Source organism: Corythoichthys intestinalis, chromosome 19, assembly GCF_030265065.1.
Source record: "Corythoichthys intestinalis isolate RoL2023-P3 chromosome 19, ASM3026506v1, whole genome shotgun sequence".
NCBI lineage: Eukaryota > Metazoa > Chordata > Actinopteri > Syngnathiformes > Syngnathidae > Corythoichthys > Corythoichthys intestinalis.
In genome coordinates this window covers 14,951,420-14,974,537 of record NC_080413.1, presented here as the reverse complement: position 1 = coordinate 14,974,537, position 23,118 = coordinate 14,951,420, and the positions used below count along the sequence as shown (strand labels likewise).

The window sequence follows — 23,118 nt, the reverse complement described above, 5'->3', positions numbered from 1 at the left end:
CAAGCGGTCCATATCATTCAGGAGCATAAAATACCGCGTGTATTATGAAATAAACATGCTTTTTCGTGTCACAGGCACTTTAAAGAGCAATTGAAACAAATTGCTACCAAACATTTTAAGTCAAGTGTGTGCCCAATCACTGATAAGTGGTTTAAAGCTGCCCTGACCACTATAAAACACACACCTGGTAATGAATGTCTTGATGAGAAAGCTGGGACAGAATAAAAAAACATCTCTAAAAGTCTGGATGTTCCTCAATCGACAGTCAGAGAAGTTACACTCTACAAATGGAGAGAGTTTGGCACTGTTGCTTCGCTCCCAAGGAGTGGCCGTCCACCAAAGATGAAACCAAGAGTTCAGTGCAGAATACTCAGAGAGGTAAAGAACTCTAGAGTGTCTGCGAAAGACTTACAAAAATCACTGGCACAGTCCAATATCTCTGTACACATATCAACTATACTGTATGTAAAACTATGGCCATTAATGGTGTTCATGGGAGGACTCCACGGAGGAAGCTACTGCTGTCTAAAAATACATTGTTGCTCGTTTAATGTTCGCAAAAAGTCACTTGGACACTCCACAGAAGTTTTGGCAAAATATTTTGTGGACTGATGAAACAAAAATTGAATTGTTTGGGAGCGACACACAACGTCATGTGTAGAAGGAAAAATGGAACAGCTCACCACCATCAACATCATCCCCATCGTGAAGCGTGGCGGGAGCATCGTTATTTGGGGCTGTTTTGCTACCTCGGGTCCTAGACAACTTGCAATAATTAATGGAAGAATGAATTCAAAAGTTTATCAGGACGTTTTGCAGGACAACCTGAGGCCGTCTGTCAGACAGTTGAAGCTAAAAAGAGGATGGACGCTGTAACAAGACAATGATCCGAAACACAGAAATAAATCAACTTCAGAATGGTTTCAGAAGAACAAAATACACGTTCTGGAGTGGCCAAGTCAAAGTCCCAATTCATGCCAGATATCCCAGGAATCTGACTGAACAGTTTTGTAGAGAAGAATGGGCCAAGATTAGTCCTGATCGATTTGCCAGAAAGGAAGGGAAGCGTCTGGTTGAAGTTACTGCTGCTAAAGGGCGCCCACAAAATATTAAATGTGATGGTTGACTTACTTTTTCCTCCCTTCTGTCATTGTTTGCATACTATCCTCATTAAAATATGAAAACCTATAAATGTTTGATTGGTTTTAAAGCAGACTGTTTTTTCATCTGTGTGGTTTTGATGTTGATTTTATGCAGAAATGTGAGAAATTTCCACAAGGTTCAGATACTTTTTCATACCACTGTAAGACATGTTTTTTCAATTTTTTCCCTAAAGTATAAATACACATTTTTTAATGTGTATTAAGTCGCATTAGAAAATTTGGACTTCACACTGGAAAAAAAATACAAAACCAGATATGTGTCCTATATGGACAGAGAAATCGGAATTGGCCTACAGTGTGAACGTAGCTATGGAAGAAAATGAACAAAAAGTTTGCATTTTCGCGTTGAGGCCGCCGCTTTGGGTGTATTCAAGAGCATTATTTCCCTTAACTATGTAACTGATTGTCGAAATTCCTCCCAGCTACGTGTGCCGTAGAAAAACCTGGGAGTTCTTACAAGGCAGCATCCCGGAATTCATGCACAAAAGCCCCGAAAAACAGCAGCAGAAAAAGTCGAAAAGGATTTCTTCCCACAGCGATCACAGGAGCCAACGGGATATGGACAAAGGTAAATGGTCAGCTATACAAACAACACTTGTGCATATGTTGTGTCTATATATTTTCACCCTCCTGCATCCATAATTCACCAAGTATAGAGCATGTACAATTAATATTTCATTTTTTACGAGAATCTAGTGCTTGATTGGCGCTTGATTAGCAACGGGACACAGGAACAGCTTTTTCGTGTCGTTTGAAGTACCACTTCCTGTTTTCCTCGACTCATGTATTATGAAGCGCAGGGGTGGGTTCATCCTCATACGGCGGACTATAAATAAACCAGCAGAGGGAGTTGCGGCGGGGCGAATTGCCGTGCAGGGCAGAAGAGCCGCCCAAGTCAAGTGCGCTCCCCTCATGACGGCAACATCAAGATAACAAGATAATCGTCTTGTAATTGCTTGCATGCATGTGGGATGCAAATCTGCCAGTCTGTCATTATTCTATAATGACTACCTGTTATGTTGTTAAAGGGCAGCTGCTCTCGGCGTATCATACTGAATCCACATTCAGCCAACCGGCTTCAGTCTTCAATTCTTAATGCACTGCCAGTATATTAATCCGCCAGTGCTCTCTTCATGACTCTCCACAGTCTTTTTAAATTGACTTTTCATGTCCCTGAGCTGGTTTTCAAATGGCAGCTGGTCCGATACTTTGTGTGTTATCATAGACTTCATAATATATTGACAGGGGGCGGGGCCGATTATTAGGGGGCCTGTCTCCGTTAAAACTGACCGAGTGGAAACACAGACCGAGCTTTTTACGTTGAAAATTCTTGTGAATAAATGCTTAAATCCCTGAATTCTTTATATATATGGACGTAAAACATATTACACACTCGATTCTTGGTTAAAAGAAAGAAAACGGGCAGTTAGCATTTATTGTACGCAGATATGTCGAATGTGCTGCTCGTCTTTAACACTAGAAAACCCAGCAGAGGCCGACTCGGCCTTTCCCAAGACAAATACTCCTAATATTCCCAAGCAATAGCCGACTTGGCCTCTCCGACGAAAAAAACCCAAAAGTGCTTTTGAACTAGCAAGTCGTTGTCCGACAGACAGCAACCATTCATATTCACAAATGCAACCACTAGACATACATGGTATGCGGCCCAAACATTTGTGTCAGTTCAAGTAAAGCTACATTTATTTAATTACATTTATTTATGACGTTTGACACTTTTTACATATTTTTTAACACACTTCTCCTATACTCCACACACGACAGAAAAAATGGCCCAAATGCGTACATTGTTTTGAAGGAGGAAAAAAAGCATCTTAGAACTGCAATTGAACGTAAAGCAGGAATTGTGTCTATAGTTTAGACGGACTGAATCAGGGGCATGGAGCATTAATTGTGGTCATTGTGTCTGAAGTTAATGTATGTGTAGTGGTTGCATTTCAATATGAACGGCTGTTGTCTGCCGGTCAACGACTTGCCAATTCTAAAGCACTTGGGTCATTTTGGCCACCTCTGGGTTTTCTGGGAAAGAGGCCATATTGGCCATTGCTTGGGACTAGCAGGAGTACCAGAATTCTCTAAGAATTCTAGTGTTAAGCCACTGTGGTGCCGTCTTATCACCACAAAGAGCATTTTACGTTGGAAATTCTTGTGAATAAATGCTGAAATCCCTGAATTCTGGATGGATATGGATGTAAAACAGTCTCGATTCTTGGTTAAAAGCAAAAAAACGTGCAGTTAGCATTTATTTTATGTAAATATGTCGAATGTGCTGCTAGTCTGTAAGCCACCGTGGCGCCGCCTTAACACAAAGAGCTTTTTACGTTAAAAATTCTCGTGAATAAATGTTTAAATCCCTGAATTCTTTATAGATATGGACGTGAAACAGTCTCGATTCTTGGTTAAAAGCAAAAAAACTGGGCAGTTAGCATTTATTTAACATATATATGTAGAATCTTACTAGTCTTTAAAGCCTGTGTGGTGCCGCCTTATCACCACAAAGAGCTTTTAACGTTGAAAATTCTTGTGAATAACGTAAATCCACGAATTCTTTATAGATATGGACGTAAAACAGTCTTGATTCTTTGTTAAAAGAACTGGGCAGTTAGCGTTTATTTTACGTAAATAGTATGAATTATGACACCAGTGCCCTAGCAGTTAATTTCTCTCATTGCTTTTTTTCACGTTTCAAAATGCATGCATGGTATGAAAAATATAATAATTAGCTTGAATCCTCGAACAAAGCACTTCTGAGACAATACTTCCTGTTTGTATGCTGTACAGCTTTCGTACTTTTTTTAAACCTAAATCCGGCATTGGATCAGTGCATGTGTTTAAGAATAACTACAACCGACTGAAGCGGAGAGTGGGACGGCCCCCTACTTGAAGGTGTGGCGCAGTGTCTGGGGAATATGTCCCGTCAATATCATTATGAAGTTTATGGTTAGACTTCACAGTACTATTAGATCAACTTCTTCTGATGTTTGGGTGAATGCCACTCTCAAAGAACCCGTTTTTTATGCATATTTTTCAGTTAAAACCAAATTGGTGGTGTGCGCCAGCTTCTATCCCAATCAGCTACGTGACGATCCCTTTACTTACACAAAAATGGTATGTTTCACCTCTCTGCTATTTAGAAAAAGGAGTGTTGTTTTACAGCATATTGTGCTGAGCGTTCAAATGCTTTTGTAAAAAAGTATGAAGGAATTTTCGGTACACCTTTGGTGAAGTTAGAGCAAAAAAAGTTCCAGTGTTCAGGGAACAAGATATTAAGGGAAATTATCAAGGATGAAAAATTGTGATTTCAGTGCTATGAAATTTAGACTTTGCTTACACGTGCTTTTTATGGAAAATAATTCAATGATTTTTGTTCTGATGGTAATAATGTTGAGCTGTTGCTGTGGGTTTAGGCTCATGTTCAATGGGGAAAAAAAAAATTTTTTTTTTGTTTGTTTAACCTAGATGTCTCAAAGTACACATTTTAGAGCTGTAATTGCAATGTGAAACCATGATATTTTAGGTTAAAGGTTATTATACTGTCAGAATATCATACTGGCACATGGCTAGTACTCCCAAGAAGGCTAGTGCAGGTGGTGAAAAAAGGTGTCACTTACCATTTAAAATAAGATGGAATATGTCTACTATCTCGACGGTCCTCCTCCGACCTCCGTTCGCTAGTCTTTTTAATGGTTAAGGTGACAAATATTATTACTGCAACATCGGCAAAGAAGTCTTCGGATTCTTAATTTATTTTAGAACTTGGTGCGTTCAGGAACAGCATGCAAAACACAACCGCCACAATACAACCCGGTTCGTTAAATTACTTATTATTATTATTCCGTATTTTATTTATAATTTATTTGTTTTTCAACATGTAATTGCTATTTGTAATTGTATCTGCTGTATTTATGAAGGATTTGGCATTGGTTTTTGGGCTGTGGAACGAATTAATCGAATTGTAACGTATTATAGGAAAATCCCGCTCGACATATGACCATTTTGATTTACAACCCAGGTCCTGGAACGAATTAAATTGTTATGTAGAAGTCCCACTGTACTATATATTAGGGCTGCAGCTATTGAATATTTTAGTAGTCGATTAATCGATGGACTAGTTAGTTCGAGTAATCGGATAAGGAACATAAATAATTAAAATACCCGAGTTGAGCCTCAAACAGTATAATTTTTTTTCTTATTAAACGAGGATCTATGTACAACAAAAGAACAATTGGCTAACTTACATAGAAAAAGTCCGCTAGCTTAAATGCTATAAAATGCTAGTTTTTTTTTTTTTTTTTTACAATTCTCTTAACAACTGGTTCAGACACATATTCCCACAAAAACAGCTAAATACACCTATAAACTGAATTATGAATGCATTAAAAAACATGAGCTCAAACAAAAACTTAGCTTACGTTGGTCTTAACAGGGAGCAGTTGGATTCATCCATGTGAACAGAGGCAGACCAGAGGGCAGTGTATCCACCCTAATCAATAAAACTAAATGCAAACGCTTTCAAAATAAACAATTACAACGCCACTTTAATTCAACGAATACTCGAAGCAACAAAATTTTATTCGAATACTTTCTCTAATCGAATACTCGAGTTAATCGATTAATCGTTGCAGTACTACTAAATATATGAATAAATACCGTTTTCTTGTAAAATTGATGGGTGCAGCTTATAGTCCTAAAATTACCATGATTAGTTTAATAATTTTCTGAACTTTTGCTCTTCTAAAATGTTTGTTTTCCTTTTAATTGTTTCACCCCATCTTTTTCATGCAACATTATTGAGATTCTTAATCGTAAACTTTAAGTCTCATAAAATGCTTTTTTTCTTGTATAGTCATGACTGTGTCATACACTTTCTGCCAAACTGTTTCCATTGATTTAATATCATACAGGCCGATTCCTCAGAAACCCTCCGTCGCTATAACCTCTGTTATAGCCACAGCCACATCGTCTTGTTGACCCAGACCCGAACCTGCTCCTTGGAGGTACCGACCCAACCTCCGCCTGAACCGCCGTGGAAACTGATCCGCAAGCAAAAAAAGAAGCCTGTGATCACCGATGAACCACAGTGTAAGCGGGAGAGAAATAGAACACAAGGGGGAGGGGGGGGGGGACACAGAGGCGTATATCAAACCATTTTGTGAAATACTTTGATACGGTGTAGGTGAATGTCACGGATAAATACAAGTAGAGAGCAAAGCAAATACTACATCAGGAGGAGTTGTGCATGAGAGGTTGGAAGATAGCCACACTATTTCAATAGAATGTCTGACATCATTCATGCAAGAAATGTGATAAAGAGTGGGCGTGTTGTCTTTTGTGTTTCTCCTTATCACAGTTATTCCTTTGCCCGAACCAGAAGAGTTCATTGGTGTTGCCAGCCCCTTCATCGACCAGTGCGTTAAGAGCCCGCCAAGCCCCACGACAGAGCGGTGTGTGTGCGCTTTGAAATATTTTTCAAGGATGAATCATATCTGCCATCTTATTCATTTAGCTGCTTTGTAGACACAAAGTGACGCGTGACTCATCTCTAGACGACACGGCGAATGTCTTAGCGTATGATGTGCTTGTGTCATGATGCAGTATACTCACACATGATATGCATTTTTTGCGTCAGGGTGGACAAGAAGCAGCCCCCGTTGGAGCCCATCCCTGAGGGATCGGAGAACGAAGGCCGGGAGGCTCAGGATCCGGAAGCCACTGAAACTGATGTCAACTGTGAAACCATCGTTGAGGAAGTCGAGGTACTTCTAATATTAAATCTTCAATCCAACATGCGCATATTAACTTATTTGCCATTGATGGCGCTGGATGTCCAATTTAGACTGGGACTCCCAGTCAAAATGGATTGGACGTCTGTTGTTGTTGATGGCACTTAATGAGATAAAGGGACAAAAAACACCTTTATCATGTGCATCCTAGCGGAGAGAATACAGGTAGTCCCCAGGTTACGACAAACCAGACTTGCGTGATTTCGGTGCAGGAGTCTCATCTGCCATTCTATCTTTAGTCCTTCTATTGTTGTTTTGTTTTGTTTTGTTTTTAGTCGTATAAACTAGGGCCGCAGCTATCGATTATTTAATAGTCGTTTAATCGATGAACTATTTAGTTCGAATAATCATGTAATTATATAAGGAACATAAAAAATTAAAATACCTGAACTGAGCCTCAAAATGTATAAAAATTAAACAAATGAGGATCTAAGTACAACAAAAGAACAATTTGCTAACTTATATAGCAAAAGTCCGCTAGCTCAAATGCTATAAAATGCTAATGGTTTTTTTTTTCTTTTTCTTTTTTTTTTTTTTTACAATGCTCTTAACGAATGTTTCAAACACATATTCCCACAAAAAAATGGCTAAATATACCAATAAACTAAAGTACGAATGTATTAAAAAAAGTTGGCTTATGCTGGTCTTCACAGGGAGCAGCTAGATTCAGCCATGTGAAATGAGTTATGTCATAAGCACTGTTGCCACTAGAGGGCAGTCCGTCCGTCCATCCATCCATCCTTGTCTAAAGGTTGTGCTGCTAAGGGTGCCAATACTTTTTTCTGGCACATTTTTGGAGTTTTGTGTAAAATTATCATGATTAGTTTTTTTTTTTCGTTGTCTTTTGTGCTTTTTCATTGCAAGCAAGATAAATGAAGATATTACTACCAAAGCATTTGTAATTGCAATCATTTTCTGGGAGAAATTGAGCATTATCTGACAGAATTGCAGCGGTGCCAATACTTTTGGCCAGCAGTGTACTATGCAAAATGGGCTTGGTTGGAGGCACCTCTTCTTGCTCAGCAGGTGGCCTTGACCCCATAAAAAATCCAACAGCACCTAAAGTTACTGTTTACATTGACTGGCGCTGGGCTGCTATAGGTGTGCAAACACCCTCGTAATTACAGCCAACCACTAGATGGCGACCGATATAAATCTTTACGTGGATTAGTCTATATAGTAGACAGGGATATTGATGTGTCAAGCGCCAGAGGCCAAATTGCAGTCGTTAATAAATGATTTATTTCTCTGTGGCCATCCATCCATCATCTTCCTCTTGCTCCGGGGTCGGGTCGCGGGGGCAGCAGCTTTAACAGGGAAGCCCAGACTTCCCTCTCCCCAGCCACTTCAACCAGCTCCTCCGGTGGAATCCCAAGGCGTTCTCAGGCCAGCCGGGAGACATAGTCTCTCCAGTGTGTCCTGGGTCGTCCCCGGGGCCTCCCGCCGGTGGAACGCCCCTCCAGGGAGGCGTCCAGGAGGCATCCGAACCAGATGCCCGAGCCACCTCAGCTGGCTCCTCTCAACGCGGAGGAGTAGCAGCTCAACGCTGAGTCCCTCCCTGATGACTGAGCTTCTCACCCTATCTCTAAGTGAGAGCCCGAACACCCTGCGAAGGAAACTCATTTCGGCCGCTTGTATCCGGGATCTTGTTCTTTCGGTCACGACCCACAGCTCGTGACCATAGGTGAGAGTAGGAACGTAGATCGACTGGTAAATCTAGAGCTTTGCCTTTAGGCTCAGCTCCTTCTTCACCACTACGGACCCGTGCAGCGTCCACATTACTGTGGACTCTGCACCGATCCGCCTGTCGATGTCTCGCTCCCTCCTACCCTCACTCGTGAACAGGACCCCAAGATACTTGAACTCCTCCACTTGTGGCAGGATCTCATCCCCGACCCGGAGAGGGCACTCCACCCTTTTCCGACTGAGGACCATGGTCTCTGATTTGGAGGTGCTGAGCTTCATCCCAACCGCTTCACACTTGGCCACGAACCGTTCCAGTGATAGTTGGAGGTCACGGCTTGATGAAGCCAACAGCACCTATTCATTTGCAAAAAGCAGAGATTCAATGTTGAGGTCACACAACCGGACCCACTCAACGCTTCGGCTGCGCATAGAAATTCTGTCCATAAAAATTATGAACAGGATCGGTGACAAAGGGCAGCCTTGGCGGAGTCCAACCCTCACTAGGAACAAATTCAACTTACTGCCGGCAATGCGGATCAAACTCTGACACGGTCGTACAGGGACCGAACAGCCCGTACCAAGGGGCTTGGTAACAGGACTCCCCGAGGCACACGGTCGAACGCCTTCTCCAGATCGACAAAACACATGTAGACTGGTTGGACGATCTCCCATGCACCATTGAGGACCCTGCCGAGGGTGTAGAGCTGGTCCATTGTTCTACGGCCGGGACGAAAACCACACTGCTCCTCCTGAATCCGAGATTCGACTTCCCGACGGACCCTCCTCTCCAGCACCTCTGAATAAACTACCGGGGAGGCTGAGGAGTGTGAGCCTTCTATAATTGGAACACACCCTCTGGTCCCCCTTCTTAAAAAGAGGAACCACCAGCAGTGGCGCCTCCAGAAATTTTTCATAGGGGTGGCCAGATGGGGCCACTGAAAATCTTGGGGTGGGCAAAACTAAAAGCCATAATTTCAGGTTTTCATGATATTATTGCAGTAAAAAGGTCAGGGGAAAACTATCAGAAAGACTTAAGGACACGGCTACTGATATACTTTGGTGTATTGTGTAATATTTGATATTACTAATGATTTAATGTGCATAGTCCATAACTGTCCAGTCAACATTTTGAGTTCCACAACAATTCTGTTTTATTGTGTTATGTATATACAAGGCATAAGGTGTACATTTACCTAGGGCTGTCAAACGGATTAAAATTTTTAATCGAGTTAATCGCAGCTTAAAAATTAATTAATTGTAATTAATCACTAATTAATCGTTAATCTCTAAAATATGCCATATTTTTCTGTAAATTATTGTTGGAATGGAACGATAAGACAAAACGGATATATACATTCAACATACTGTACATAAGTACTGTATTTGTTTATTATAACAATAAATCCACAAGATGGCATTAACATTATTAACATTGTTTTTGTGAAAGGGCTCCACGCATAGAAAGACTTGACTTTGTATATTGTGACTAAATATTGCCATCTAGTGTATTTGTTGAGCTTTCAGTCAATGATACTGTAGCGACTTAACTGTTCTGCCCGAATGCATGATAGGAAGTGGTGCAACCATGACTGTGTGTGGTGGCTGCAAATGATATATCTTCTCTGCGTTGGGTACACTACAGGCTATTAAGAAAAAGATCAACTCCTGTCATTCTTCCCCACGTCGCTTCCCACAATATTTATAGTTACTGTGGGAGAGATGACAAAGCTTTTGCCAATTAAAAGCACGGCCCCAACGAATGCTTGTATCTACTCCACTCACTTGACACTGCCTCTTATCTCTGTATATAAGTAAAACGGCGCCATTGTAGGCTGTCTGCGGCAATGCGTGAATGAGTCGTACCGCGAATGCGTTAATTGCGATAAATATTTTTATGTGATTAATTTTTAAAAAATTAATTTCCACCCGTTAACGCGATAAATTTGACAGCCCTACATTTAACAAAACAAAATAAATGCATTCATTTGGGATGAAATGCATAACTGATGCTACAACAATCTAACGATATACTGGCAAGCGGGGTGGCCAACCAATTTATAGGGGTGGCCGTGGCCACCCCTGGCCACCCCCTGGTGGCGCCACTGACCACCACCCCGGTCTGCCAGTCCAGAGGCACTGTCCCTGATTCTCTGTGGCCTGGTAGCATATGCGCCACGTCCGCAGCCCGGTGGTTGGGGACCACTCAACTAAGAGACGAGCTTTATTTGATGGGATGAGGTAAAATTGCTACATTAAACTGTTTTGGGATAATAGATTGGCAATTATAAGCCTTATGGGGGCATCAATTACCATTCGCGACGGGGCTCATATCCATTTGTGGGATTACTCTAAGACACACTGTTTTCTTATCACTGCTGCAATAATGCTATCCCTTTTCCTCTATTTTATTCTACCATTTTTTCTATTGTATAATGCAATTACTGTATGTTTATTAAGCTATACTATGATATTGTAAAGTGGTAATTTTCTCATTAAAATATTTTTTGAGGAGGCTTAAATGGATTAACGGCATTTCAGTTCATTTCGGTGGCATTCAGTTGCAAGCGTGGTCATGAGACGGATTAAACTTGTATCTCAAGGCCGCACTGACTGAATTTTTTTGAACAGTTAAGCACATTTCCACTTATCTTTTAAATCTGAGCCCTCAAAAGTCTTTTCTTTCTCTTGCATCCAAGTCTGCATCCAATCATGTAGGCTTTCAGTGTCAGTGACAACAAGGCAGCCATCAACCAATCTCAAAGTCACTTCTGTTGTCCCCCAGCCAGGCCACTAGTGACCAGGGGCGCATCTGCGCCAACGAGCGAGCCAGCAATAGATGGGGGGGACTCGGGCGGTGGGTTGACAACAACAACAACAGCGGCAGAGCGAAAAATAAGGAGGCCAGCGCTGTGGCTAATGAAAAGGAGAGCGAATGAAAAATAGGGAGAATCAGCCGAGCAAGAAACTGAGATGTAGAAATAGAATCTCTGGCGGGTGGCGCTGGTGAGAGGTGGCATATCGTGCAGATGGAGGGGGGGAAAAAAGGAAAGCAGTGCAATTAGAGGGTGAGCCATCAGTGTCTACGTCTCCTGAGGGCTGAGGGGACTTGGCGAGGGGGGGGGCTTTATTATTACACATCACTCTCAGAATACAGACGAATATAGTCTTGATGAATCGCTCTTGTGTAACTGGGACCAGTTCTAGCGAGGTTACACCAGGGCAGCACGAGCACAAGCTGCCGTTTAGCGCGTGTGCGTCACAATTTAATGTGAGAAGGCCTTTTTTTCCCTTTTTTTGCCGCTTTGACCCATCCCTCTGTTTCTGTCAACTCCTGCCAAAGGAATCAAAATCTGCGCTGAGCCCCCCCGTCAGGATTAAAACAGAAAAGATGGTGGTGTCACATGATGCTCCTAATACCCCCAATGGTTCTTCCCCTCCCTGTTTGAATGTGCTTTCAAGAATTAGGCCCCTTATGCAAGCACAGCGCCTTAACCTCGACTATTCTCGGAATGTAGTTAATCACTGAAGGTCTCCTGTACTGTTCCGTTTACTTCGAAGGCCGTCGCGATCCAATAGATAAAGATTTGATTTGGGACTCTTTCTTGAATTCAAGATTCGGAAAACGTCAGTGAGTGGAAAATATAAAATTTAGAGGAAGTCACTCAGGGAGAAGAGACTTAACTCTGCTGCTTGTGTCAAATAAAGCTCCAGGAAGTCTGGGATTAAAGAAATAGTCTCTCTTCCAGTTTTCAGTCCAGGACTGTGATTTGTTCACAAAAAATAGCTTTCTAATCAGGAGGCAGCAGATTAAAAACACAGGAGTCTTGCATGTGAGATCTGTCACGGAAGACCAGCAGCCTGTGAGTGGACAGGACAAACTAAGCAAACATTTGTTAAGCAAACATTTGTTATTTTTACAACAGGGTATATATTATGCATTTTTAATCACAATTGAAACATTTACTTGACAAAATCTTGAAAAAAATCCATGAACTGCTGAAATTAGTAGGTGCCCATTAGGGAAGCAACGATACAGTTAAGTCACGATTCGATACGATTTTCGATTCGATTCAATACGTCTAATGCTCTGAAACAAAAAATACAAGTCTTTTTTTGGGGGGGTTGTTTTTTTATTTTGCTAACAAGCAAAACTAACAATACCTTCATGAAAACGTGTTATAGTGCATAATATTTATGTGCTTACTTCGTACCGATCTCAAGAAATTTTGTATAAAAGTGCTGATAACAATCTTTACTGTTTGTAAAGTGAGGCAGGGCACAGGGTTGATTGTTATTACTCTCTTAGCAGGTATGTTTACCACATGAGAAAAACATTCTATTTGTGGTCCGAGTCCATCTGTGTTACGTACTGAATTAACAATATTTGCTGCATTATCTATTAGAGGTGTGCGAAATTTCCGATTCATAGATTATTCGCGATTCGGCCGTGGAAGATTCGAGAACGATTCACAAACATCCAAATTCCGATTATTGAAATATGTCAAGTAAAGCGGAAGTAAAACACACTCAGCGCGCCGCGCGGTCTTCGGGATGCATTGAAAAACGGAGCGAGAGTAGCTAAACATCTTGCTTGTCATTACCCGGCCCCTCGGGTAATGCTAATGCTCAACTCACGGCTCTAGCTCAACTCATGCTGCGAGATAAAAAAAACAACAACATTCCTGACTGCTGCAGACAGCTGCTACAAAGTACGTCCACATAATGTTATTTATATAGGACTAGATGCAAAATAGACTCTACTAGCATATGTACAAAAAGCTAGATGCGGGCGTTAGTAAACGGCCGCCATCTTATATGGTAAATGGTGTTATACTTATATAGCACTTTTCCACCTTTCAAGGCGCTCAAAGCGCTTTACAAGCAGTAGACTTCCCTGCAAGGCTGTTGTAGCAAACCTTCCAAGCGAACCTAATTAACTTTTTATCTAAAATAATCCAAAATCGGTAAAATATTGACTTGAATCTATCTTTAAGATAGCTTTAAAAGTTTCACATGTAGAAAGTAGACAAAAGGGAAATTATGGAATAGCGGGAGCAATTTTAACAATTTTAACGGTTGATTCACAACATTAAATTAATTGAATGTTTATTTATTTAAAGTGCTTGTGACACGAAAAAGCATGTTTATTTCATAATACACGCGGTATTTTATGCTCCTGAATGATATGGACCGCTTGGATGTGTGTGGAAGCGATCGCTATATTTATTTAGTTTTTTGAATCCCGCGCCAGGAAAATGAGTGACTTCCGGCTTCGGTCTCGCATTGAGGAGGAGGGCGCTGTGACGTGTACGGTAGAAGACGTCCTCTTCACGCTGCAGTGTACTGTTGTGTATGAGGACGAAGGATTCAGCTGATTTTGCGGTTTAATACTTTTATTTTTTGCATCACGCCAGCCAAACGGCTGCAGAAAAATCATTCTGTATGCGGGAGAGGCGTATGCGCCTTTTTGGAGTTTCAAAAGGTTCCCATTCACCGTGGATATTTACTGTGGGACCATTGGACTTACAAGGAAGTGAGTAAACATCTTGTTTTGTATTATGTCAAATACAAATACAGTGATTACAAAGTAAACACCATAAAATTCCTTTAAATAAAGGACTACTTACGTTTGATCATTGATAGGCATGTAAAAAGCTATCCTCACGCTCATTAGCAGTTAGCTGTTAGCACGTTAGCTACACAACAATTCCAGCCACCCTCCTCCAGGGAACGAACTGTAAATTGCTCTCCGCCGGGCGGTTTGCCGATCCGCAAAGAAACTCGACAACCGGGTCGTCATGTCAAATAATCCAGGCTAGTTATGTGTGATTTTCCACTTCGAAGACTTTGAAACATCCCTCGGTTCGGGTTAGCATGTCGGCTAGCTGTCACTCCTTCTGGTCTGTTTACATTCTCCGAAGCCGGGGAAGGGAAATGACATATGTCCGATTTAGGTGTCATAAAATATCGTTCGGCAGGTGTGACAGTAAAGGTAAAGTCGACTGTTTTGACCATTATGGAGTAATTTTGCCATGTCGTCTTGAATAAATGGATTTTTATTATTTTATATTCCATTTAGCACAAGTTATTTGTCATGACCATGCCATTTATTTAGCAATTGGGGAAAGTACTTGGGTAAAAAGAATATCCTGTAAAAATATTGAAGTAGAGAGACAGAAACAATGACATTTTGCCGCTCTCTTCGTCGCGTTTTCCTCATTGTGAATAGTTCCCCCTCGACGGGCTGACTGGTCCTTCTCAAGCCATTTATATAGCTATTGGGGAAAATACTTGGATAAAAAGAATATCCTGTAAAAATATTGGGAGTAGAGAGACTGAAACAATGACATTTTGCAGCTCTTTTCGTCTCGTTTTCCTCGTTCTGAACAATTCCCCCTCAATGGGCTGAATAGTAAAACCAATGAGCCTAGTCTACCGCTGACGTCATCCACCTGTTGGGGACGCTAAAGCCCTATAATTGTAGGCGTGGCTAACCGGCAGATTAAAAGACTAATTTCTCGTCATCTGTGCTTTGCTAAATTGTTGTATATGGTCGAATCGTCTCAAAATATGATTCTAATTCACATAATAATGCCATTTAAGACTTTTTTTCTGGTGTCGTATGCTCTTTAAGCCTGTGAGGCTTTTTATTTTTTATTTATTTTTATACAGTTTTTGTAACTAATGTACAAAACATTAAAAGCAGCTAATAGTGGGGGAGGGGCATTAATAATCGATTTATAATCGAATTGTATCCTCTGAATCGTAATCGAATCGTTAGTTGCCTAAATATTCCCACCTCTATTATCTATAGTCACTGCTATGGATTGATTTGGCCTGTTTAACTTCCATTAAGTCATGGCAGTTTTTAATTCATCGATGTAGTATATGGACTATGATCACTCTGGTCTCACGCAGCCAATGGCATGGGACTTGGGGGGGATCTAACGTAGCACATTTAGGTTGCTATTTGATGATATCTAGTGTGTGCGCGTGAGTGTTGTCGGGGATTAAAAAAAGTTAACAAACGCCACAGAAGTCCCGTCTGCTCATTACTGCACAACACCAGCATTTGACAATTGACTTTCATAAACAGGACAAGTGTGAAGTACAGCACTCTTAATTTGCCACTCATTGTTCATCATGTAACCGTGAGTTAGCTCTGTGTGACCTTAACCTGTTTGTTGTCAAAGAGAGGTTATTTGTGGCAGCCAAGTCAGCAACAACATATTGGCGACTATGTTGTACGTACAGTGGGGCAAATAAGTATTTAGTCAACCACTAATTGTGCAAGTTCTCCCACTTGAAAATATTAGAGGCCTGTAATTGTCAACATGGGTAAACCTCAACCATGCGAGACAGAATGTGGGAGTTAAAAAAGAAAATCACATTGTTTGATTTGTAAAGAATTTATTTGCAAGTCATGGTGGAAAATAAGTATTTGGTCAATACCAAAAGTTCATCTCAATACTTTGTTATGTACCCTTTGTTGGCAATAACGGAGGCCAAACGTTTTCTGTAACTCTTCACAAGCTTTTCACACACTGTTGCTGCTATTTTGGCCCATTCCTCCATGCAGATCTCCTCTAGAGCAGTGATGTTTTAGGGCTGTCGTTGGACCTTCAACTCCCTCCACAGATTTTCTATGGGGTTGAGATCTGGAGACTGGCTAGGCCACTCCAGGACCTTGAAATGCTTCTTACGAAACCACTCCTTTGTTGCCCTGGCTGTGTGTTTGGGATCATTGTCATGCTGAAAGACCCAGCCATGTCTTATCTTCAGTGTCCTTGCTGATAGAAGATTTTCACTCAAAATCTCTCGATACATGGCCCCATTCATTCTTTCCTTTACACAGATCAGTCGTCCTGGTCCCTTTGCAGAAAAACAGCCCCAAAGCATGATGTTTCCACCCCAATGCTTCACAGTGTGTATGGTGTTCTTCGGATGCAATTCAGTATTCTTTCTCCTCCAAACACGAGAACCTTTGTTTCTACCAAAAAGTTCTATTTTGGTTTCATCTGACCATAACACATTCTCCCAGTCCCACTCTTCTGGATCATCCAAATGCTCTCTAGCGAAAAGCAGACGGGCCGGGACGTGTACTGGCTTTAGCAGGGGGACACGTCTGTCAGCGCAGGATTTGAGTCCCTGGCGGCGCATTGTGTTACTGATAGTAGCCTTTGTTACTGTGGTCACAGCTCTCTGTAGGTCATTCACTAGGTTCCCCCGTGTGGTTCTGGGATTTTTGCTCACCGTTCTAGTTATCATTTTGATGCCACGGGGTGAGATCTTGCATGGAGCCCCAGATGGAGGGAGATTATAAGTGGTCTTGTATGTCTTCCATTTTCCAATAATTGCTCCCACAGTTGATTTTTTTTTTTTTTTTACACCAAGCGAAGAGTGAAGTGTTACAGAAAACGTTTGGCCTCCGTTATTGCCAATAAAGGGTACATAACAAAGTATTGAGATGAACTTTTGGTATTGACCAAATACTTATTTTCCACCATGATTTGCAAATAAATGCTTTATAAATCAAACAATGTGATTTTCAGTTTTTTTTCCCCCACATTGTGTCTCTCATGGTTGAGGTTTACCCATGTTGACAATTACAGGCCTCTCTAATCTTTTCTTTATCTAATCTTTGATTAAATACTTATTTGCCCCACTGTATCTGTAAAGATAGTCTTTATTTTATTATGTACGAGTGGGGATATCATATCCGCTCACCCAAAATGCGGCCAAAGAAGGAATCTGTACGATATTGAAACTGGCAAGCCGCGTTCTTAAGTTTCTGTCTTTGCTCACGTGCAATAATCCTCATGCGCCACAGCTCCCACCTTTCATGCAGTTTGGGGGAGCAGTGGAGGGGCGGGCTGTTAGCGGCAGAGTTTGTTTATTCAAGGCAAAGCCGCGCCAGACATTTTAGCGAGAGAGACGACAAAAATAAATTCGGAAAATACATTTTAAGAGCTTTTCATTTGGATCAAGTGTTTTTGCTTATTGGATCAAAGAGGGCGTATCGAACGGTTCAGTATAAAACCGAGTATTGTTGCATCCTTAGTACCCTTGATAGCCTAACTTGCTAGCATATGCTTGTTTTGTGTTATGTTACATATTACATTACTGATTTAATTTTACACTTAATGTTACATGAAAGCATGTGCTTGAAAGGAGGTTAAGTGTTGCTCCCAATCACAAGGCTTCTTTTCTGTCCGAGTCCCCCTACTTATTCAAATAAGAGGTGACTCACACACGTTCACGCACACATTTTGTGAGTCATCTGAGTCTTGCCCAGGAAGCTTGTGTTGTCATCCAAAGCTGAATAAGCTGTTGGACCTCCACCAGGGTTGCTAGTCTCTGCTACTGAAGAGGATCTGTTCAGATGAAGTGTTGTGGCAATTTTATATGACTCAGTCTCCTGCGTAAATACTAAGCTAAAATCAACATACTCTAAAGTACTTGATTCGAATGATTGTTTTTCTTAATTTCTAAAAACCCCATGAATTATTGTGGCATTGTGATGATTAAATTAGGGATGTCCCAATCCAATCACGCCATTTTTCAGAGGATCGGAATCGGGTGAAAAGGATCGGGTTTTTGATTACTCAGATTCGACCTTCACTGCGCTACGCCTTCAAGTAGGGGGCCATCCCAAAATCCGCTTCAGTTATTCGCAGTCGGTCGCAGCGAGACATGCAGCGATCCAACGCCAGATTTATGTTGAAAAAGTACGAAAGCTGTACTATATACAAGCAGGAAGGATTGTCTGAGGAGTGATTTGTTCGAAGATTCAAGCTAATTATCATATTTTTCATTTTTTTAAATGAGAATTTTCAACGTAAAAAGCTCTTTGTTGTAAGGCTGCTGCCACATTGTCTAGCAGACTACCATAATTCTTTGACATATTTACGAAAAAATAAATGCTAACTGCACGTTTTATTTTTTATTTTTTTGCTTTTAACCAAGAATCGAGACTGTTTTACGTCCATATCTATAAAGAATTCAGGGATTTAAGCATTTATTCACAAGAATTTTCACCAGAGAAGCTCTGTTTGCAAATGGCGGCCACCACATTGAATGACAAACTAGCATCGTACTTCGACATATTTATGTAAAATAAATGCTCACTGCACATTTTGTTTGCTTTTAACCAAGAATCGATACTGTTTTACGTCCATATCTATAAAGAATTCAGGCATTTAAGCATATTTTCTCAAGAATTTTCAACGAAAAAAGCTCTTTGTCCGTGATTCCACTCGGTCAGCTTTGACGGCCATCCCAACAATGCAGGCCCCCTTTCAATCGGCTGCGCGCCCCGTGTCCCGTCAATATCATTATGAAGTCTATGTTAAAAAAGTATATTTATCTTTTTCTGCTTCATGCTCGTAGAGTGCCACAGCCTCTCTCCCTTCTTCCTGCTAAGCAGTGCGTCCAAACTGTCCAGCTTGCGTTTGGTACCTGGTACGTAATGATGATTGACAGGTTGTTAGATTTGATCTTGCCAGAGAAGCTTGGTAGCTATATAATCAAAGGCACAAATCTCGTAATCATCTGTAAACTTGCATAAGTGTGCTGTAGCAACTCATTGTGTAAGTGAGAGGCTGTTCCCTGCAGCATGAGCATCAAAGCGTGAGTAGACTCACTCATTGAAGCATTTAATAAAGGCAAGCATTTTTATACGTTAGTCTTGTTTAAAAATAATTGACATTATGAGGCGGGACGGTGGTACAGTAACATTTTTGGAACTTTTGTTAGATTTTTTTTTTTTTTCTTTTTTCTGTATCTGATCGGGACACTCTATCTGCAGATTCTCAAAATCAGGTGACTCGGACTTGGTTGCAAAAATATGTAATTGGGACATCCCTAGATTAATTAGTAACTTGCTATTTCAAAAATACCTGTAAATTATCTTTGGCAATTGAACCTTTCAATTTCTCAACTTGCTAACACGCAATATGGTGAGAGTTGTTAATGGCTTATCAGGGTAAATAATCATGATATCGGAGCAATTGTGTAACAGCTCCCACCCCCGAAAAAAATTTACATACTAAACACCAACATAATAACTCTTCATCTGTTAGTGACAGTCAGAGTAAATTAGCAGCACCATTCCCTGGTGGTGTTGTCGAACAGCAGCAGGGGAGGAGCAGCTCTTGTCACATTAAAACCATGTCTGCTGTCCTGTGGTGATCGGTGGGGATGCCGCACCACCACAGCTGTCACGGAGTCACCAGAGAAGTCTGCGGCGCGTCTCTGGGGCGTGCTTCCGGATGCTTTTACAACTCAACTGCTCACTCCTTTTCTCTCTCTCTCTTTCCGTCCCTTCAGGTTCCTGCAGAGGACAAGAAGAAGGACGATGACGCTGTCTCCGTTGGTAAACGCTGCCGCTTCACTATTAAAAGTGTCTGGATTTATTTCTTTTGGGAAGTGAAAATTTGAGGATAACTGGATCTGTATCTAGTACAGTGAATAGTTACTGTACACTGTTCTTAGTTGACAAATACTAGTATATAGTAGTGCTGGTCTCCCTCATAGGGTGTCCCTTCAGTAAATAAAGTTATTCATAGTCATATAGCATACTATAATTAGACATATGCTGATTACCGGTTTCAAGGTATACCTTGGTGTGAAAACATCACGGTTTCAAAACCGCAAAAAATTTTGTGTCATACTGTCCCGAAGCTATTAGCTATTTTTTATGTCCCAAAAATGCAGGGATAAATCCCTCGCTTGCACCTGCTTGGCTCAACCCTCCCCCACCAGTTGTTGCTCAGTGTCAGTGAGTAAGCTGTGCTACACCATGGCTAGAGGAGGTACAACTCCTCAACTTTTTCCCCCATCAAAGACGACGAAGTCGCTGGTATGGGAATACAGAAAAGTTAGACAGCCGCGGCTTAGAGGAGCAGGGCCAACCGACATGTAAAACATGTTTGCAGCACAGTTGCACTACCAAACAGGCAATACCTTCAATATGATTTCGCATTTATACAAAATTAAAGGTCAGTAAACACTCTCATGAACGTTTTCCACCAGCTATGAGAGTTAACTCCAGCGTGTTTAGTGTGTCTAGCGGTGGTAAAACATGGTGTTTTTTTCTCTGGCATTTCTTTAATAAGAAAGAGTGTGTGTACAATGTAAATATGATACGAATCATACACACATGCTTCTTATGGAAAATAATTTATTTTTGTTCTGATGGGAATAATGTTAAACTGTGGCTGTGGGTTTAGGCTCACCTAAAGGACTGCATTTGTTCAAATTTTATTTAGAATATTTTATAATTATTTTTCAAATTTATTTTAACAACATTATACTTACAGTGGGGCAAATAAGTATTTAGTCAACCACTAATTGCGCAAGTTCTCCCATTTGAAAATATTAGAGAGGTTTGTAATTGTCAACATGGGTAAACCTCAACCATGAGAGACAAAATTTGGGGAAAAAAAAAACAGAAAATCACATTGATTTTTAAAGAATTTATTTGCAAATCATGGTGGAAAATAAGTATTTGGTCAATACCAAAAGTTCATCTCAATACTTTGTTATATACCCTTCGTTGGCAATAGCGGAGGCCAAACGTTTTCTGTAACTCTTCACAAGGTTTTCACACACTGTTGCTGTTATTTTGGCCCATTCCTCCATGCAGATCTCCTCTAGAGCAGTGATGTTTTGGGGTTGTTGTTGGGCAACACGGACTTTCAATTCCCTCCACAGATTTTCTATGGGGTTGAGATTTGGAGACTGGCTAGGCCACTCCAGGACCTTGAAATGCTTCTTACGAAGCCACTCCTTTGTTGCTCTGGCTGTGTGTTTGGGATTGTCATGCTGAAAGACCCAGCCACGTCTCATCTTCAATGCCCTTGCTGATGGAAGGAGATTTTCACTCAAAATCTCTCGATACATGGCCCCATTCATTCTTTCCTTTACACAGATCAGTTGTCGTGGTCCCTTTGGAAAAAAACAGCCCCAAAGCATGATGTTTCAACCCCCATGCTTCACAGTGGGTATGGTGTTCTTCAGATGCAATTCAGTATTCTTTCTCCTCCAAACACGAGGACCTGTGTTTCTACCAAAAAGTTCTATTTTGGTTATATCTGACCAAAACACATTCTTCCAGTCCTCTTCTGGATCATCCAAATGCTCTCTATCGAACCACAGACTGGCCTGGACGTGTACTGGCTTCAGCAGGGGGACACGTCTGGCAGTGCAGGATTTGAGTCCCTGGCGGCGCATTGTGTTACTGATAGTAGCCTTTGTTACTGTGGTCCCAGCTCTCTGTAGGTCATTCACTAGGTCCCCCCGTGTGGTTTTGGGATTTTTGCTCACCGTTCTTGTTATCATTTTGATGCCACGGGGTGATATCTTGCATGGAGCCCCAGATCGAGGGAGATTATCAGTGGTCTTGTAGGTCTTCCATTTTCTAATAATTGCTCCCACAGTTGATTTCTTTACACCAAGCGTTTTACCTATTGCAATTCAGTCTTCCCAGCATGGTAAAGGTCTACAATTTTGTCTCTGGTGTCCTCCGACAGCTCTTTGGTCCTGGCCAGAGTGGAGTTTGGAGTGTGACTGACAGGTGTCTTTTATACCGATAATGAGTTAAAACAGGTGGCATTAATATAGGTAACGAGTGAAGCCACGTTAGACCTCGTTAGAAGAAGTTAGACCTCTTTGACAGCCAGAAATCTTGCTTGTTTGTAGGTGACCAAATACTTATTTTCTTTAAAAATCAAACAATGTGATTTTCTGTTTTTTTTTTTTTCACATTCTGTCTCATCGTTGAGGTTTACCCATGTTGACAATTACAGGCTTCTATAATCTTTTCAAGTAGGAGAACTTGCACAATTGGTGGTTGACTAAATACTTATTTGCCCCACTGTATGTTCATGTTCGTTTGCTAATGTTTTGAAAAGTAAAAATCCTGTTCAATGGGAAAAAAAAAAAATTAACCCAGATTTCTCAAAGTAACACATTTTATAGTTGTAATTGCAATTCCGTGAAGCCATGATATTTTAGCTTAAGGTTATCATACCGTCAGAATCTCATACCAGCACAAGCCTAACTACAATTATGTTTCTGTTGTATTAGGTTTTTCCCATTCCTTTGTCCTTTCTTTCTTTTGAAGGGCTTTTATTGGCCAACCATATACAATTTGAACTCATTTGGCTTCTATTGACAGTGTGAGACGTCCAATCCATTTTGACCGGGAAGGGTGAATGAACATTTGTTCAAACTCGATTCTGTGTGTCCAAGCAGCTGAACAAGGAAGGGAAAAAAATAAACTAACATTAAGCAGAATGTTTTGGGGGTTGAATGCTAGCACGCCACTGATTTTATTACAATTACACAATTTCAAGGTTGAATTCTCATATACAGTAAATGACATTTAACTTAACAGGCAATGTTTTCAAAACCATTTGCCATTCTTCAGAAGAACAACACTTTAGTTTTGACAGTCAGTGACAACA

At 41.0% G+C, this 23,118-nt stretch overlaps 1 protein-coding gene across 4 annotated transcripts in view; it reads left to right on the top strand.

Annotated features, from left to right (window-relative positions):
* adgb (androglobin) overlaps positions 1–23,118 on the top strand; it is a 106,568-nt gene that overhangs the window by 20,327 nt on the left and 63,123 nt on the right. For 3 of the 4 annotated variants that reach the window (XM_057823570.1, XM_057823568.1, XM_057823567.1), the window contains 6 exons: positions 1,586–1,731; positions 4,213–4,289; positions 6,086–6,263; positions 6,532–6,625; positions 6,811–6,937; positions 19,979–20,024. In XM_057823570.1, coding sequence (XP_057679553.1) covers positions 1,586–1,731; positions 4,213–4,289; positions 6,086–6,263; positions 6,532–6,625; positions 6,811–6,937; positions 19,979–20,024 — 668 coding nt within the window. The remainder of the gene's footprint in view (positions 1–1,585; positions 1,732–4,212; positions 4,290–6,085; positions 6,264–6,531; positions 6,626–6,810; positions 6,938–19,978; positions 20,025–23,118) is intronic. The other variant, XM_057823569.1, reaches the window with a different exon arrangement.